Raw genomic sequence first — 17,153 nt, 5'->3', positions numbered from 1 at the left:
GCCCAATCTGATTGGCCACGGCCACCAGGTTCAGCTTTGCTGAGAAGCAATGCAGGCCTCAGCGGCAGGGACAGAGGGAGAGACCTTCAGGGGCAGCCACAGAGTAAGAGGAGCCGCTGACGTTACAAAGCTCCAACTGCTCACCAGGCTCTGGCCTAAGCCCTTCCCATCCCTATTTCCATTTACACCTCCAACAGCCACAGCGAGTGGGTCCAACCATCCCATTCTACAGAGGAGTAGGCTGAGGCCTGGGAGGGGAAGTCACTCCCACGTTTGCGCAGCAGGAAGAGCCTCCGCTAGGACTTGGCCCGCTCTCCTAACCGCCCTGCTAGGCCTTCGGGGGGTATGGGTTGTCCTCGGAGGTCCTGTCCCGTCCTCCACCCGCCCCACCCCCCCACCCCCGCGCACTCACTGGAAGCAGCTCCTGGCTCCCGCGGTGCCCCGCAGGTACTGCCGCAGCGAGTCCAGGAAGTCGCCGAGCTGCTCAGGGCACACGGCCATCTCCTGCCGGACCAGCTGCAGGTGCTGTGGGGTGCGGGGTGCAGAGTGAGCTTCCTCGGGCTCCCTCACAGCCCTCTCCCCGAGGACCCCAGCCTCCCCACACCTCCCTCCTGAGGGGACAGGACAGTTGGGTTAAAATAAAACAAAACCCCATGCACACACGCTTTCCATTGTTACACGTGACCACTGGCTGAAAAGGAACAGGAATTCTAAAAAGCCGAATGCAGGAAGCAGACCCACAAATGCCGAAAAGCAGGCAGGGTGTGTCAGGAGGCTCTATGGAGGCGCAGGGCTGCCTGCAAGGATCCAGGGCTGAGACACAACTAACCAGTGACCAGCAACATTCATTCCAATCAAACCAGTGTTTGGATGCACTGTCCTGTTGACCATGAGGTTCCAGGCCAAGCTTTTTTACCAAAGCCCTGGTCTCTCAAATGATACCCATGGACCAAGTGCTGGGCCACATCGCCCCACATGTGCTCCCTGGGGATGGGGTGGCAGGGCCTTTGAGCCGCTTGTGTCCTGAATGCTGGGTTCAGGCAGGGATTGGGCCACAGGAGGGAGAGGGAGGCCTCCGGGGAGGGGGTCCTCACCATGTTAGTGCCTTCTTCATCTGAGAGGCGCTGCTGCAGGTCAAACCAGAGGGTCTGAAACAACAAAGCATAAAGTGATGCTGGAAACAAAGGCCACCTCCATCAGGGAGACCTCCAGGATCTCCACCATCATACGAAAGCACCCAGGGCCACCCACAGAGCTCCAGCCCCTCCACACCAAGGTCCCGGGGGCTCCCTGGGGCCAGGCCTCACGGGACAGGGCTCACTCCGCCCTCCATGCACAGTGCTGGCTCAGAGGGGACCCAGGAGGCCAGGCTGGGGGGCCAACCACAGGAGGTGGGAGAGATGCCTTCTGACCCTGGTATCTGGGGGCTCTGGGAGCCACAGAGACCAAGCAGATCTGCTGCAAAAGCCATGAAGGAGACTCCATTTTCCGGCTCAGGGTGGGAGGTGGGAGTGGGAGGTGTCTTGGGGGAGAGAGCAATGGGACTCAAGATTCTCGAATCCAAGATGCCAGGCTTTTGCCATAATTGCTGGCAACAGTCCCGAGATTCCCCATCAACTTACAAATCACCCCCAATCTTAACCCCTGATGCCCCTCGAATGGAACGGTCTAAGTGGGGTGTCTGTTTTCACTGTCCTCCCACAGCCCTGGGCTAAATGCTTTACAAATTCACCAGACTCCCTGCCCCACAGTGAGCTCCAGGGAGGAGAGAAGGAAGCCGTGCATGCTGCTTATGGCCGCATGCTAGTGTCCAGAGCAGAGCCCCATGCTCGGGCATGCTCCGTGGTCACTACTTAGCCGAGAGCCCTGGGCCCCAGAGGCCACACACGCTGGCAAGGTGCTGAGCCTGGATTTGAACTTGGGGCCTCTAAACTCCTGACACAGAATCCTGGTTCTCCTCCCTTTAACGTGGGCACCCCAATGAACGCCGCCTCTGTCTATCCCTACCCACCTCCCCGGAGGAGAGCCTGCGTCTTTCCTCTCTCAGAGCACGCGTGTGCCCATCGCTGGTGTTTGAGGACACAGACTGGCAGATGTGGTGGCCTGTGACCTGTGCAGGTACCGCCTTGAAATTCTTAACCGAACAAGGGGCCCTGCGTGCTCATTTTGCACGAGACCCAGTAAGTTACACCGCCTGTCCTGGAGAGGGTGTTGACTTTCCACGCGGTGCACCCCTGCTTACGGGGCAGCCAAGGTGTCCGCCAGGGGCTAATCTATTCCCATTGCTTTACAACCTTGCAGGTGGGCTCCTAGAGAGCAGGGGCTGTAACTGGCTTGGTGGCTCTCCCAGCTGGCGGGGCCCCAGGAGGAGGAGAGGGGCAGGTAAGGGAGGCTCAGTGGCACCCACATCGGCTCCACCCTCGAACACACTGGCCGCCCCAGCGCCCCACCCTCCAGGTCCCTGCAGAACTGGGAGTCGCTCTGGTTGGCCCATAGAGGGCGGGGCCCGGAGGCGGCTCTGGATTGGCTCCTACTCGGGGCCCTGGCCAATCAGAGGCCGGCGAGCAGGCCCCGCCCTGTCTCCAGGACGCCCAGGTGCTCAGCGGTCTCCAGCCTGCCCCTGCCTGTTGTTAGGGCGACCAGGGCGCTAAAAATAAACTTCAAAGAGCCTCCCTCTCCGGGCGCCCGAGGAGTTGTTATGACAACCGGGCCACTGGGTCCGTGAAACCGCTGGCTCCCACCCAGCAGCTCGCTCTAATGGGGGGAGATCCCACCGAGGCCTCAGCCCTGCGGGTGAGGTTCTGCCCCTTCCCTCCAACTCCCCGCCCCCCACCCAGGCCTCCCTCTGCCCCGTCCTCCCCCCAGGCTTCCTCCTGCCCCCACCGATACTTCAGAACCAACCCCCAAACCCATCAAAGGACTTTTTTTTTTCCTTTGCCCTTTTGCAAAAGATGTAAAAAATTCAGAAAAGTCAGAGAAATGTAAAACGGCTGCAACCCAGGGCTCTGAGATAATTGGGTTATGCAGATAGATGGGTGTGGTGTGTACCTCTCTGTAGTTTTTAGCACCGGAATTGAAATAACTAATAATAATCGCTAGCATTGCTGATGTTACACACTAGCTTCTCAGCAGGCTCCGTGCTAAGGCATTCAAGACATGGTTATCTTGACTCCTTAGGACATCGGAGTCTCAGAGAGGGTAGGCCACTGGCCCGAAGTCACACAGCTGCTAAGTGTGTGGCTGGGCTTCAAAAATGGGCCGTCTGATAGCTGAGTCCGTTGGTAAAACTGAAGACAACCTGTGTTCTTTCTTCCAGGGAATGGTCAATGTCATGGGCTGAACCGTGTCTTTCCCAAATGGAAGGACCAATCCCAGCACCTCAGAATGTGACTATGTGTGGAGACGGGGTCAGCACAGAGGCATTTAAGTAGAAATGAGGTCACGGGGTGGGGGGGACCCCAATCCAGTATGACTGTGTCCTTATGAGAGGAGGAGACAGAGCATCGAGGAACACAGAGGGGACACCCTGTGAGGACACCATGTGTCTTCCAGGGAGAAGACAGCGGTCTGCACGCCAAGGAGAGGCCTCAGCAGAAGGCAGCCCTGCTCCCCAACCCCTACCCCCCCCTCCACCCATCTCAGACTTCTGGCCTTGAGCTGCGAGAGAATAAATGTGTGAGCACAGCCTGTGTATGAGACGTGATGGTGGCAGCCCCGGGAAACTGGTGCAGTGCATTGTGAGTGCCCACTGAGTCATGAACTGTCTCTGGCTCTGCAAGGCCGAGTCTTTTCTATTATCTGCGGACGCGCCATACCGTCTTTGAAAGCTCGCCATTCAGACAGCTCCTCCCTCCTGGGCCGGCACCTTCCCTCAGGCCCTCACAGCTCCTCGAAGCTCCGCTCCGTCCCCTCCGCCCACGGTGCTGCTGGCCTAGGTCTGCTCCTTGTGATGCCCGCCCTGTGCCCGCCCCACAGCTCCTCCTCCTCCCAGCACCTCTCCCTGGGCTGCCCATTGGGCACAGCTCCGGGGTCTGTCCTCATCTCAGTCTCTGGCTCCATGCTCCACTGGGAGATGCCTTTCCAAGGCTCCCTGACTTCTGCCCTAAACTCCCGGCTAACCCGGCCCTCCCGGGGCCCGGGGAATGGAGGGAGGGAGATGGGGACCAGCGGCCTTACCTTGCTCTCCAGCCGTCCTATCAGCTCTGCCAAGCGGCTGATCTGGGCTTCCAGGCCCTCCTCCTTGGCGTCTGAGGTGACTGAGGAAGAAGAACAGGGACACCGATGTTGGGCAGGGCAGGATGGGGAGGGGAGCTCCCAGGACCCCCCTCCCCTCAATGCCCCCCGTCCAGGCTGCGCCTGCTCTCACCGGAAGGCAGGCTCCTCTCCCGTTCTGCGGCCATGAGCTTGTGGCTGGGCACGCAGGGGGCAGTGGGGCTCCCATACCAGGTCTGCACCACGCCGGGGCCGGGCTTGCCGTGGTTCTGGCTGCAGAGCGAGCGGGAGAGACATGCGGTGAGGGAGGCCGCGGGGCCCGGAGCACTGTGGCCGCTTTGGCAAACACAGGCACCCCCTGTGGGCGCAGACACGCAGCTGGCCCCATGGAGCCCGGCCCGGGACGTGGGCCTCGTGCCTCTGTGTCAGGAGGAAACGGGTGGCCAAGACCACGCAGACCGAGGGACTGACTGGAGATAGGAACTCAGCCCCGTTCTAGGCCTCAGCCCAGGAGGTTCGGTTCTAGGCCCCCACTCCCACCCAGGGGCTCACAGCTCCCCACCCCTGCCTGCTTCTCTAGGAGCCGTGTGTGTGTGTGTGTGTGTGTGTGTGTGTGTGTGAGAGAGAGAGAGAGAGAGAGAGAGAGAGAGAGAGAGAAAGAGTTGGGAGGGGGGCGGGGAAGGGGCTGGGTTTGTACTCTCTGAAAAGGGGAGCCTATGACCTGGCTGAGAGGAGGCATATCACAGAACACAGGTCCTAGAGAGGGACCTGACCGCCTGTCCCACCCCCACCACGCACACACGTGTCCACACATGCCCAGCCCCCCGTATGCCCTGACAGGCACACTCAGCTCACCAAGCTCTGTGCCTGGCACAACCGCAGGGACTCAACCAATGCTTGACAAAGGTCAAACACCCATGCACGAAGAGATTCCGGGAAACTCACTCCGGGCAAACAAATACACACTGACACGTGTCCACACACAGCACACGCACACTCTCTGTGGACGGCCACCACGTGTGTTCCGGCTCTTCGGCCTTGGGCAGCGCTGCCTGTGCGGTCCAGTCTTTGAAGCTGCAAGCTCACCAGCCCCTGCAGAGGGCAGCCTCCCCCCACCCCCTCACTACAGTGCCAGAAAGACTGGTGGAGTCTCTGAGGTCCGATCCTGGGGGCTCTTTAGCCAGCAGCCAATGTGGCCCTCGGACCCTGAACGGGCGGCGGGAGTCCCTGGGCGGCAGGGTTTGAGCCAGCAGCTTGTGCCGGGAACCTGGCATCCCGGGCCGGAAGCAGGATGGGGCCTTGCAGCCCGGGGAGCTGAACCACTGAGGTTTGGGGCCGGAGGTGGGAGTGCGTGTGGAGCAGACGCGTCTCCCCACCACTGACATTCCAGAGTGAGGCCCCAACGGGGGCAGACGAGATGGAACGAGCAGAGTGCAGCGGTCGCATCTGTTCCACAGCAGGACAGAGATGGCAAGTTTTGATCAGGAGAGTGACAAAAAGCGAAAGAACTCTGTCAGCCCAGAGCTCCGGCTAACTCGGGACCCTCCGAAGCACAAGAGCGATCACAATGCAGAGCCCTGGGCTCAGCTCCCAAGGACCCCACTCCGGTGGGCCCGTCAGGGTCCTGGACCTGCCTGTCTCATTTCCCGGATGACTGACTCGAGATAGGAACTCAGCCCTGTTCTAGGCCTCAGCCCAGGAGGTCCGGTTCCAGGCCCCCACCCCCACCCAGGGGCTCACAGCTCCCCACCCCTGCCTGCTTCACTAGGAGCCATGTGGTGCGTGTGTGTGTGTGTGTGTGTGTGTGTGTGTGAGAAAGAGAGAGAGAGAGAGAGTTGGGAGGGGGGCGGGGAAGGGGGCTGGGTTTGTACTCTCTGAAAAGGGAAGCCTATGACATGGCTGAGAGGAGGCATATCACAGAACACAGGTCCTAGAGAGGGACCTGACCTGGCTCCAGGCGACCCGAGCAGACACAGTTCGGGAACCATATCATCGAGCAGCTTTGCAATCATACCTGACTGGGACCAGCTCCTCACCAACCGACTGTAAGACACTCTCCACCCCCCACAGCAACCAGCACCCGCCATGCCAGGCCTCTGCCCGGAAACCCGCATCCACACACGGAAATTCAAGGGTCAGGAATGCTCGGACCAGACACTGGCCCTTGCTCGTGTCCATCTGGCGTGCCTTTATTTCCCGTTTGCCGGGCACATCAGCTGTTCTGGAAAGGACAGGCAAAGAGACGTCTGTCTCAACTCGGGACAGTCAATGCAAGGACTCATGGTCCAGAACTGGCTCTGCCCAGCCAGAAGAACACCCCTTCTCTAGGCTGACCACCTCACAGTGTCTCCAGCAAAGGGGGGACCCCAGAAGCTTGTCCATGGCTTCAAGGACATGCAAACGAGGCTTAGATGATACTCCAATAACACCGAGGGACCATCGCTCCATTTCTCTTTCCATCCTCTGAGAAGGTGACTTGGTGCCACCCCGTCCCCATGCCCTGGACAGTGTCCCAGCCGCTGGCAAAGCGGGAGCCAGCCTCGGGATTCTTATGGCACATTCTCCAATTATGGTAACCAGATACAGTTTCCAAAGTTTACCTCCAGTTTTCAAAAGTAAGCCAAGCAATAGAATAGTCTTGGGTAAAGAATAATGTGAGTGGCATGGGGACGCGGTAAAATGGATGGGAGTCTGAGAAACAGCCGTAATGAATGTATTATATGTAGGCACTGCACGCACACCAGCCGTTCCTCTAAGCATACACATCTCGTTCAGTCCTCACAGGCACCGAGGAGGTGGTTATATCACTGTCCCCACATTACAGTCGTGGACATAGAGGCACAGAGATGTATAGCAGCTTGTCCTGAGTCACCCAGCTCTCAAGTACCCAAATACCCCCACCCTAAGTCGCAAGTTGGCACGTGCACGGCATACCCCCGTGTGACTCTACAAGGGACCCTGCACACACCGGATCTGGCTGGTCTGCTCTTCAATGGCCTCCACCGCGCTCTCCACGGAGCTCAGCAGCGACTGGATCTGACTGGCTGTCTCCTTCAGGAGGAAGCGGGTCACAAACTGGTCCACGTTGCTTCCTCCCTCGTACACCTGTGCAGGGAAGAGAAGGGTCAGCCAGGGTTAAGGGAGGGGGAGGAACGTGGGTATGGGGTCTGGCCCAATTGGAGGGGCCTCCGGGGTCCGTGTTTGGCCTTACAGTGCCTTCTGTGTCTTGGAGGCTATCAAGCTCCTGGATCAAGGCAGGGCATGGACTCAGGCCAAGGTTTGAGCCCTGCCTTCACCTCTTACCAGCTCTGTGACCTCTAGAGCCAAACCAGCAGTCACTGTAGCAGCTTTCTTACAAGGTCATGGTGAGGATCAAATGACAACATGTATCTAAAATGCTCAGCACAAGGCCACAGCACGAAGCAAATACTCAATAAACAGGAGCTGCTATGATAAAGATGGCGGTGGTGATGGTGATGTTAGTGAAGATGATGATATGAGGGTGGTGCTGATGACGGTGAGGGTGATGGTGAAAGTGGTGATAGTGATGGTTGTGATAGTGGTAGTGGTGATGGTTGTGATGATAATGGTGGTGGTTATGGTGGTGATGATGTTGAGGGTGATGTTGAGGGTGATGGTGATGTTGAGGGTGATGGTGGTTGTGACAATGGTGGTGATGACAATGGTGACGGTGGTTGTGGTGATGTGGTGGTGGTGGTGGTGGTGATGGTGATGATTGTGATAATGGTGGTGGTGACGGTAGTGACAGTGGTGATGGTTTTGATGATAATGGTGGTGATGATGGTGGTTATGGTGGTGATGATGTTGAGGGTGATGAGGGTGATGGTTGTGATGGTGATGATGGTGACAGTGGTGGTATGGTGATATGATGGTGTGGTGGTGGTGATGGTGACAGTAGTGAGGCTATTGGTTGTGATAATGGTGTTGGTGATGGTGACAGTGGTGAAGGTAATGGTTGTGACAATGGTGGTGAAGACAATGGTGACGGTGGTTGTGGTGATGTGGTGGTGGTGGTGGTGGTGATCGTGATGACTGTGATTGTGATAATGGTGGTGGTGACAGTAATGACAGTGGTGATGGTTTTGGTTATGATGGTGATGATGGTGAGGGTGATGGTTGTGATGGTGAGGGTGATGGTTGTGATGGTGACAATGGTGACAGTGGTGACAGTTGTGATATAACAGTGGTGGTGATGGTGACAATGTTGATGAGGGTGACTTATGATAACGGTGGTGGTGATAGTGACAGTGGTGAGGGTTCTGGTTGTGATAATGGTGGTGGTGATGATGGTGACAATGGTGGTTGTGGTGATATGATAGTGGTGGTAATGGTGATGATGGTGACAGTGATGGTATGGTGATATGGTGGTGTGGTGGTGATGGTGACAGTAGTGAGGGTATTGATTCTGATAATGGTGGTGGTGATGGTGACAGTGGTGAGGGTGATGGTTGTGATAACGGTGGTGGTAGCGATGGTGACAATGGTGGTTGTGGTGATGGTTGTAATGATATGGTGGTGACGGTGGTTGTGGTGATATGATGGTAGTGGTGGTGATGGTGACAGTGGTGGTTGTGGTGATGGTTGTAATGATATGGTGGTGATGGTGGTTGTGGTGATATGATGGTGGTGGTGGTGATAGTGACAGTGGTGAGGTCAGTGATGGTTATGATAATGGTTATGGTGACAGTGGTGTTGTGGTGACATGATGGTGTGGTGATGGTGATTAGTCTATTGTTCCTCATGTTGTTGTTGACAGAGATAAAGCATTAGGGGAGAATAACTCACACCCTCCTCTCCCCCATCCTTCTCCGAGAAGGACTCTGGGCTCCTGGGCCTGCACACTGCTCATCAGAAATGATAGATGAGGATCAAAAGCACCAGAGAGCTTAAGCTGACTCCCCACAGAGGGTGCCCAAGCCTCGTTTCAGAGGGAGGGTGAGAGGGGCATCTGGGGGAAGCTGAGGGAGGGGGACAGCCTCAAGGAGAGACATCGGGGAGAAGGTGGGTAAGGAGGGTTTTCTGCAAGTTTTGCTCTAAAATGTGAGACTTTTGCCAAGAGTCTGCAGCTAAGACATTTCTCACGGTTTCTGGAACCACATGTGTTTCTTTCGGCTGCTAAGGCTTTGGAGTGGAAGGGAGAGCACTCTGGTTCAGCGGGTCACTCAGGGATGATAACAAGCAAAATGACGCAGTGCTGCGAAGCGCCAGTCCCCAAGCCCCGGCACTGCCCTCCCGCTGCCTCCGCAGACCTGACCTTCCAGAGCCACCTGCCCCAGGGAGCCCTGGAGCTCTGCCCGGCCTCCTCGGCCACGGCGAGGGAAACAAGGAAGCAAATGAAACCATCCATCACTCTGACGCGGAATTAATTAGCAATAATTGCACCCCGGGAAACGGGGCTAGAGACATGAAGACATGGAGGCAGGGAGCAGGGGGAGAAGAATGGGGGACTGGGAGGCTGAAAGGAGGTGGGGAGGTGGACATCCTGGGCCGACCACCAGACCCGGCACGCCGGAGAGAGGCCCCGCCAGAGAACGAATTTGTGGCAGAAAGTACTAGTAGGGGAGCTGCTGGTAGCCTAATGCATTGCAGTGATTGATTATCCTTCCTGGCGGACAAGGGGACTCACAACCTTGTGAGTGATCAATGGGGCTCTGGACAAACGAGCAAGAAGATCCATGGTTTAAAAGTGAAAGCCAAGAGGAAGGCTGCCAGAGTCATCAAACAGGAAAACGAGCTGAAGCGAGTGGGGGAGAAGCATCCAGACCGGGACTGAGGGTGTGTCTGGTCAGGGACCAGTAAGTGGAATTCCAAAGACAAGGAGAAGAAACGCAGCTCTTACACATTTCTCCTCCACAACGGATGTCTCCGCTGAGAGGCCGCTCCATATTCCAGAGGAGAAGGGTCAGGTCTAGGAACTTTTGCATCCCATGGACAAATTCCTCGTTTGCAGAGTAATAGGGAGATAATTCAGAAATCTGCGGCTCTATGAAGCCTGCCCAGATGAGCACCTTTCTTGCAAAGAACGCTCAGGAATTTCTCCCGAACCATCTCGGTTGCATCAAAGATAGAATGCAGCAGCAGGGAAGGTGTGAGGTGAAGGTGATCACCCACATGAAGCAGTTAAGTCACAGAAGTCACGAAATAAAAGCAGCAATCACTAATCATTACATTTTAATTACACTGATTAAGTCAACAAAGTGTGAAAGTCTGGAAGAACAACGGGAAATCTCAAAAATCTCCCTAATTCCATAAAAGAGAATAGGAAGTATTGTTATCAGCGAGGTATAAAGACAGAATCGGAGTTCTGGCTGGGTGGCTCGGTTGGAGCACTGCACTATACCCCAAACGGTTGCCGGTTCAATTCCCAGTGAGGACACATACCTCAGTGGTGGGTTCCATTCCCAGCCAGGGTGTGTACAGGAGGCAACTGATTAATGTTTCTTTCACATGATATCTCTCTCTCTCTCTCTCTCTCTCTCTCTCTCTCTCTCTCTCTCTCTCTCTCTTTCCCTCCCCCGCTCTCTAAAATTAATAAAAACATATCCTTGCCCTAACCAGTTTGGCTCAGTGGAGTGTCGGCCTGTGGACTGAAGGGTCCCCAGGTTCAATTCCGGTCAAGGGCATGTACCTTGGTTGTGGGCCCATCCCAAGTAGGGGGTGTGCAGGAGGCAGCTGATCAATGTTTCTCTCTCATAAATGTTTCTCTCTATCCCTCTCTCTCTCTCTGTAAAAATAAATAAATAAATAAAATATATATTTTAAAAATACAACAACATATCCTCAGGTGAGGATTAAAATTTCTTTAAAGAGTTACAAATGTTAAAAATGTGTGTTTTAGAAGTCACTAGTGAAATGAAAACTAGAATGTTCACCTTTGAAATCGGAATCAATGCTTATAAACAAAGCGGACCATCGGAAGGTAAAATGCCAGAGAAGAAGGAAGCATAAAAACGCGGGGAGCATAAAGGATGCTGGCAGCAGTCAGACCAGAGAGATCACAACAAAGCAGCAGCTGAATGCCCCTGTGGAGACTCAGCAGTCTGTGCTAAGATGCTGCAACCAAATCTGAGATGAAGAGACATCACTGTGCCGTAAGACGGAAGTGAGAAAGGATCCCACGGAAGGGTAGGCATGACACATAACAAGGACACAGCATCAAACCTCTGAGCAGTGGAGAGGAGGGCGCTCAGCTGGCCATGGGGATTCAGACGGGTACCATCACTTCATAAAGCAATTCTGCCTTCCATCAAGAGCTGCACACTGCTCATATCTTTAACCCAGTGAGTCTGCACTTTTGATAATTTATCCTTAAAAAATAATGCAAATATTTATGTCCCAATCTGTAATAACCAAAGTGTAATATGCTAATTAGACCAGAAGATCTTTCGGACAAAGCCAGGGCTGCGAGGGAAGCCCGGGTCCCAGGTGCCAGAGGGAAGCCGGAGCTGGCAGCCAGGGGAAGAAAGGCCTACTCTTGCATGAATTTCATGCATCGGGCCTCTAATATTATTCATAATATCAAAACCTGGAAATCCAAAATGCCCAACAAAAGAGGAATAGTAAGTAAATTTAAATAAGAATATTTAAATTGGTGCTTCTGAACAGTTTTAAGGGGGAAAGTGTTAAAAAATCTTAGGCTAAAAAAAGCAAAAAATAAATCTTTTATTCCCAGAACAATATTAATATTATATAATAAAGAAATACACATGGGGGGGGAAAAAGGCTCAAAGATAATAAACTAAAATGTTAATAATAATTAGGGAGAATGGGAATTAAAAGTGACTTGAAATTTTTCTTTATACTTTCCTCTACTTCCTAAAATGTACCTGTTGAATAGGTACCATTTTTATAATTAAAATATTGTACCAAAGTTCTATAGGTATCAAGTAATATGGGCAAAAACATAGAAAGGAAAAACATTAAACATATAAAGATAAGTGACAAAACACAATGTAGTATGAAAAATGAGCTCATCATAATCCCACAGGACAGATGAATCAGACAAAAATAAACAGGCTGCAACAGATAGTCAGGAAAAAGGGTACAAGTCTCTACCGTGGGCTGAAAAAATTACTGGGTTCCTCATCTACATACCCTCTGGCTTATCGATATCTTCCTTGTGATGGAGCTACTTTTAAAACTTAAAGATTAAAAAAAATGTGATAAGACATAAGTTCTCATCCACAGAAACGCACGGTTCTGTCTGCAGCCCATCATGGCCGCTGCCTGAGGACACTGACCACTCTCACACTTCCACAGACTCCTTCAGAGTGCCCGACTGCCCACACACATGGTGTGTGCTGCCTGAATTTTCCTTTAAGCGAGCTGTAACATCTTACCGGTTCTCACACGAATGAATGAGTTAAATAAGATCTTGGACATGTGTGCATTTTGTAGTTGTCCCAGAAAACTTCTTTTGCAAAGTTGTCTGCTAACAGCATAAATTTCATAACAAGAAATGATAGCTATTTTCAAACTGTACATTTTGAAAATATGAGCCACATCTTTTTTTTTAAATATATTTTATTGAGTTTTTATAGAGAGGAAGGGAGAGGGATAAAGAGTTAGAAACATCGATGAGAGAGAATCATCGATCAGCTGCCTCCTGCACACCCCCTACTGGGGATGTGCCTGCAACCAAGGTACATGCCCTTGACTGGAATCGAACCCAGGACCTTTCAGTCCACAGGCCGATGCTCTATCCACTGAGCCAAACCAGTTTCGGCTGAGCTACATCTTCTCAAGAATCCATAAGATATTATAAAAATCTATCATAATAAAAGGATAATATGCTAATTAGACCAGACAGCCAAACAACCTTCCACAGGGACCGAGGCAGAGGCGGTTAGGGGCAATCGGAGGCAGGCGAGCAGTTAGGGGTAATCAGGCAGGCCAAATGGTTAAGAGCAAGTGGTCCTGGATTGCACGAGGGATGTCCAACTGCTGGTTTGAGCCTGATCCCGCAGGAATCAGACCTAAACCGGCAGTTGGACATCCCCCAAGGGGCCCCAGATTTTGAGAGGATGCAGGCCAGGTTGAAAGACCCTCCCTCCTTCTTCCACGAATTTTGTCCACCAGGCTGCTAGTAAATTAAATAATACATCATGAAGACATCACAGCACGCCCTGGCTGGGTGGCTCAGTAGGTTGAAGTATTGTCATCATACACCAGAGGGAGGGTTCAATTCCCGGCCAGGACACACATCTGGGCTGCGGGTTTGATCCCTGATAGGGGCATCTACGGAAAACTACAGTTTCTTTCTTTCTCTTTCTCTCTCTCTCTCTCTCTCTCTCTCTCTCTCTCTCTCTCTCTCTCTCTCAATTAAAAACATGTCCATGGATGAGGATTAAAAATGAATAATAAAAATAAATCACAACACATTAAAAAAAAACAAAAACAAAAAACAGGGTGGAAACCTTACCACTCAGTTTTATCCTAACACCATGTACTAAGTGAGAATAACATTAAAACCTATGGTTGCAGTGAAAATATCAAAGGTAAACGTTTAAATTCAAACTTTATTATAAAAAGTTTAAGCATTGCAGTTCACATGTAAAAAAGAATAGCAACAACAAACCTAAGGAAATGGGAGAAATAAGAAAATGATGATAAAAATTGAAAATACAGCAGAAAACATCGTGAAATTTAAATAAATGTGTCAGGGCTGGTTATTAAAATGACTCGTGAAAATGAGCAAAACTCTGTCAAATGTAAGTTTTCAAAATGTAGCAAAATAGGACAAAAATGGAAACAAGAACTGAGCTATATCAGACGTTCTATTCAACTTATCCTGCATTAAATGCCTGGTTTGTGTCAATGTTTTAGTTTTGTTTGTTTGTTTTTAATCCTAAGATACAACACATAATTTCCCATAAAACTGATCATGTCTGTGAGTTTTATTCAAAACCATACTAAAATGAACATAAAAAGTAAAAAAAGATTGCCCTGGTGTGGTACAGTGGTTAGTCTGCTGGCCCAGGCACCAAAGGGTCATGGGTTCGATTTCCAGTCAAGGGCTGTACCTCAGTTGCAGGCTCGATTCCCAGCCCGGTTGGGGTGTGTGTGGGAGGCAATCAGTCAACGTGTCTAACATCCATGTTTCTCTCTCTTCTCCCCTCCCTCCCTTCCACTCTCTCTAAAAACATCAATGGAAAGAAAACTTAATTAAAACTAGTATTGACCTTAACCTAACTATTAAAACAATCCACTCTCTGTTCAGTACCTGGATCCAAGCCTCATAGACAAATTCTCTTTTCGAATAGAAAAATAATTCTATCAGAGAAACTGATTCAAAGCCACCAACAGCTCATTTCCAAACTATCATCGATTCTTGGGTCCCAGGAGAGACAGAGATAAACGCTCAGCTGGTGACAGGATCCAGCCATGTGACAGGAGAATTCTGCCTCATTGAGGGTCTGTCAGAGGAAGCTGAGGGCTGTTCCATAGGAGAGCAGCTAATTATAGAATCCACCCATCAATGGCTTCAGAAAACGCATGCCATCATTTTTAAAAGGCATTTCAGAAAATGCACCACCACCTCCGAAGACAGCACTGGAGAGAGGGAGTTTCTGAGCAGGCCGCAGGGATGCCAGGGTAAGATATGGTATTGATATAGTAATTAGTGGCGAAACACTAGAAAGATGCACATGGAAATCAGAAGCAAAACGAGGGTGCCTGACATAGCTCCATTAGGATTTGGGGCAAATGCCAGAGGACGCAGGGAGACACCGAGGAGCACCTCAGAGGCGAAGGGACGCTCGGGACACTGCTCGCAGCTGATGCTCCCACCGCAGCCACAAAAGCCAGCGAGCCAAATAACCCGAGGGGTGCATCTGCAACAATGAGCTGCATTTCCTCACACATCGGCTAGAAAATGCGCAAGAAAAGGAAATGCCAGTCACCACGGCAACAAACCACTGTCACCACCACCACCACCACCACCACCACACAACACGCCCCAGGACTGCACTGCACAAGGGTGAGTGGTTTCTGAGACTGAAATCTCCAAACTGATCCAGGTCAACGCGAAAATCCTCTCCCGAGCGGAGGCTCAGGTCACATCCCTGGAGTGATGACCAAAGAGAGGAAGCAGCTGTGAATGTGCCCACAGCTCTCGGCAGCACTGCGGGGAGCTGGCCCCTCACGAGGAAGCTGGAAGCCGGAGGAGGGGGCTGCAGGCAGGAGACCCGCATGGCCGCAGGCGCACCTCACAGCCTGCGGGGAGCAGGGCTGGGCCGAGCCCTCCTCTGGGTGGCTCTACCCATGCTCCCCGTTCCCCACCGCCCGCCCCGATACCTTCAAACATCACACAGTCTACACGACAAACAAGGAAAAGGAGTCGCTCCTACGTGTTATTAAAAGACACTTTAAAACACCAAGACTCCAAACAGCACGGCTTTGGGGTGTGGGTGGTGGAGGCCGGGGGTTGGGCTTGGCTGTCACGGGCTCTGGGAAGAAAGGGGTTCTCTCCTGCCCTGCAGAGCAGTGACGGAGCAGCATCTGAAGAACGTACAGAATGGTCTTACCCGTGCCTGGGCATACAACAGGAGCCTAATAATAAAAACTGGTCACCTTTGCTCTGTGCCAGGCCCTAGGCTAAGCAATGAGAGACAGTCCTGACTTCATGCAATCCCCATAAAGACCCTATAGAGGGAATGCTCCCATTCCACAGATGGAGAAACTGAGGCTCAGAAAGGAAGTGACGGGCCCTGGGTCCTTCAGGCAGGTCCGGCTGCCTCCCTGTCCCCGCCCAGCAGAAGGGCTGGCCTTCTCCGAGGTCCCACGAGCTGCTGCAAAAGCCCTTGGGTGTCGAGGTGTCCCTCAGAGCATGGCCTGCTCCAAGTTCCCTCCCTGCGTGCCCTGGTCAGTGTGCCCCAGAGGCCGCCCCTACTCCTGGCTATCACTCCAGTCCCCCCTGGGCAGCCTGAAGCCCCATGCTGTGCTCTGTTCCTCCGGACAGATCCCTGACTCAGTTTCCCCTCTCATTTCAGCCAGCAGGCCTGGCTGTCCGGCTGACACTCTGCAGGGTTCACCTTTCTGAGCCTGTTTCCATAGCTATGAGATGGGGGGAGTGAGAGCAGCCATGGGGCTGCTGTGAGGATTGATCTGAGTGTTTAATCCTGGCCATCGTGGGTCTGTTCTCCGCGAATGCAGAGAGAACATGTCCACCCGTGCCCTCAGCCGCCAGCCGCCAGCCAGGGGAGGTACAGACTCAGGCAGGAAATGCCGTTGGGGTGGGGTGGGCTGCTGGCCCCATCGGAGCTGCGTGCAGAAGGCACAGTGACCCCCGCCCACACCTGGCCTGGTCTCCCTGCCCCTGTCCTCCTCCAGGTCACACACGCAGACGAGGGGACGGGACCAAAGGCAGAGACTTCGGAGCCACATGGGAGACACAGAGGGGCCTGCACTCACAGGGGTCCCTCTGCCCAGCTCACGGCATCAGGCCTGGGCACGTGTTCTCACACCAGACACCATCCGGTTCCTCCGTCAAGGTCACAGGTGAAGCTGCCCCTCCCCTTCCCCTCTCGTAACCCAGCTGCATGACGCTCACCCACGGCCCGAGGGCTGGGCTGCTGGCCGCTCCCTTCCCAGGACCCCACCCGAGGGCCCCGGCAATGCTGGGAGAGGCTCTCCCCCTCCAAACCATATGGAGACGCTGGGTGGACAGGGCCGTTCTCAGAACTGCTCTACTCACCCCACAGCCCACCTCAGCTCCCTCCAGGCCAGTGGTCGGCAAACTCATTAGTCAACAGAGCACAATATCAACAGTACAACGATTGAAATTTCTTTCGAGAGCCACATTTTCTAAACTTAAACTTCTTCTGATGCCACTTCTTCAAAATGGACTCGCCCAGGCAGTGGTATTTTGTGGAAGAGCCACACTCAAGGGGCCAAAGAGCCGCATGTGGCTCACGAGCCGC

The 17,153-nt window shown here is 53.1% G+C and overlaps 2 protein-coding genes and 1 long non-coding RNA gene across 3 annotated transcripts in view; 1 reads left to right on the top strand and 2 right to left on the bottom strand.

The window, feature by feature from the left end:
- Positions 1 to 4,005, top strand: part of SLC38A8 (solute carrier family 38 member 8) — a 34,340-nt gene extending 30,335 nt beyond the window's left edge. The window contains exon 10 of the mRNA XM_084905585.1: positions 3,317 to 4,005. Coding sequence (XP_084761711.1) covers positions 3,317 to 3,390 — 74 coding nt within the window. The 3' untranslated portion in view covers positions 3,391 to 4,005. The remainder of the gene's footprint in view (positions 1 to 3,316) is intronic.
- The window catches only part of NECAB2 (N-terminal EF-hand calcium binding protein 2), a 30,287-nt gene that overhangs the window by 3,585 nt on the left and 9,549 nt on the right, over positions 1 to 17,153 (bottom strand). Inside the window, exons 6-10 of the mRNA XM_084905599.1 lie at positions 7,181 to 7,317; positions 4,367 to 4,485; positions 4,177 to 4,256; positions 1,095 to 1,148; positions 413 to 525 (exon numbers count right to left, since the gene is read on the bottom strand). Of these exons, the coding sequence (XP_084761725.1) occupies positions 413 to 525; positions 1,095 to 1,148; positions 4,177 to 4,256; positions 4,367 to 4,485; positions 7,181 to 7,317 (503 nt within the window). The remainder of the gene's footprint in view (positions 1 to 412; positions 526 to 1,094; positions 1,149 to 4,176; positions 4,257 to 4,366; positions 4,486 to 7,180; positions 7,318 to 17,153) is intronic.
- On the bottom strand, positions 4,799 to 7,170 carry LOC311633247. Its single transcript, XR_014796920.1, has 2 exons — positions 6,160 to 7,170; positions 4,799 to 5,866 (listed from the first exon to the last, which is right to left on the bottom strand). It is a non-coding gene; the product is annotated as an uncharacterized lncRNA (long non-coding RNA).

The sequence above is a fragment of the Pipistrellus hanaki genome, assembly GCF_964339955.1.
Source record: "Pipistrellus hanaki genome assembly, chromosome: 15".
Taxonomy (NCBI): domain Eukaryota; kingdom Metazoa; phylum Chordata; class Mammalia; order Chiroptera; family Vespertilionidae; genus Pipistrellus; species Pipistrellus hanaki.
The sequence above is the reverse complement of the archived record's forward strand: the minus strand, read 5'-3'. Positions and strand labels throughout refer to the sequence as shown.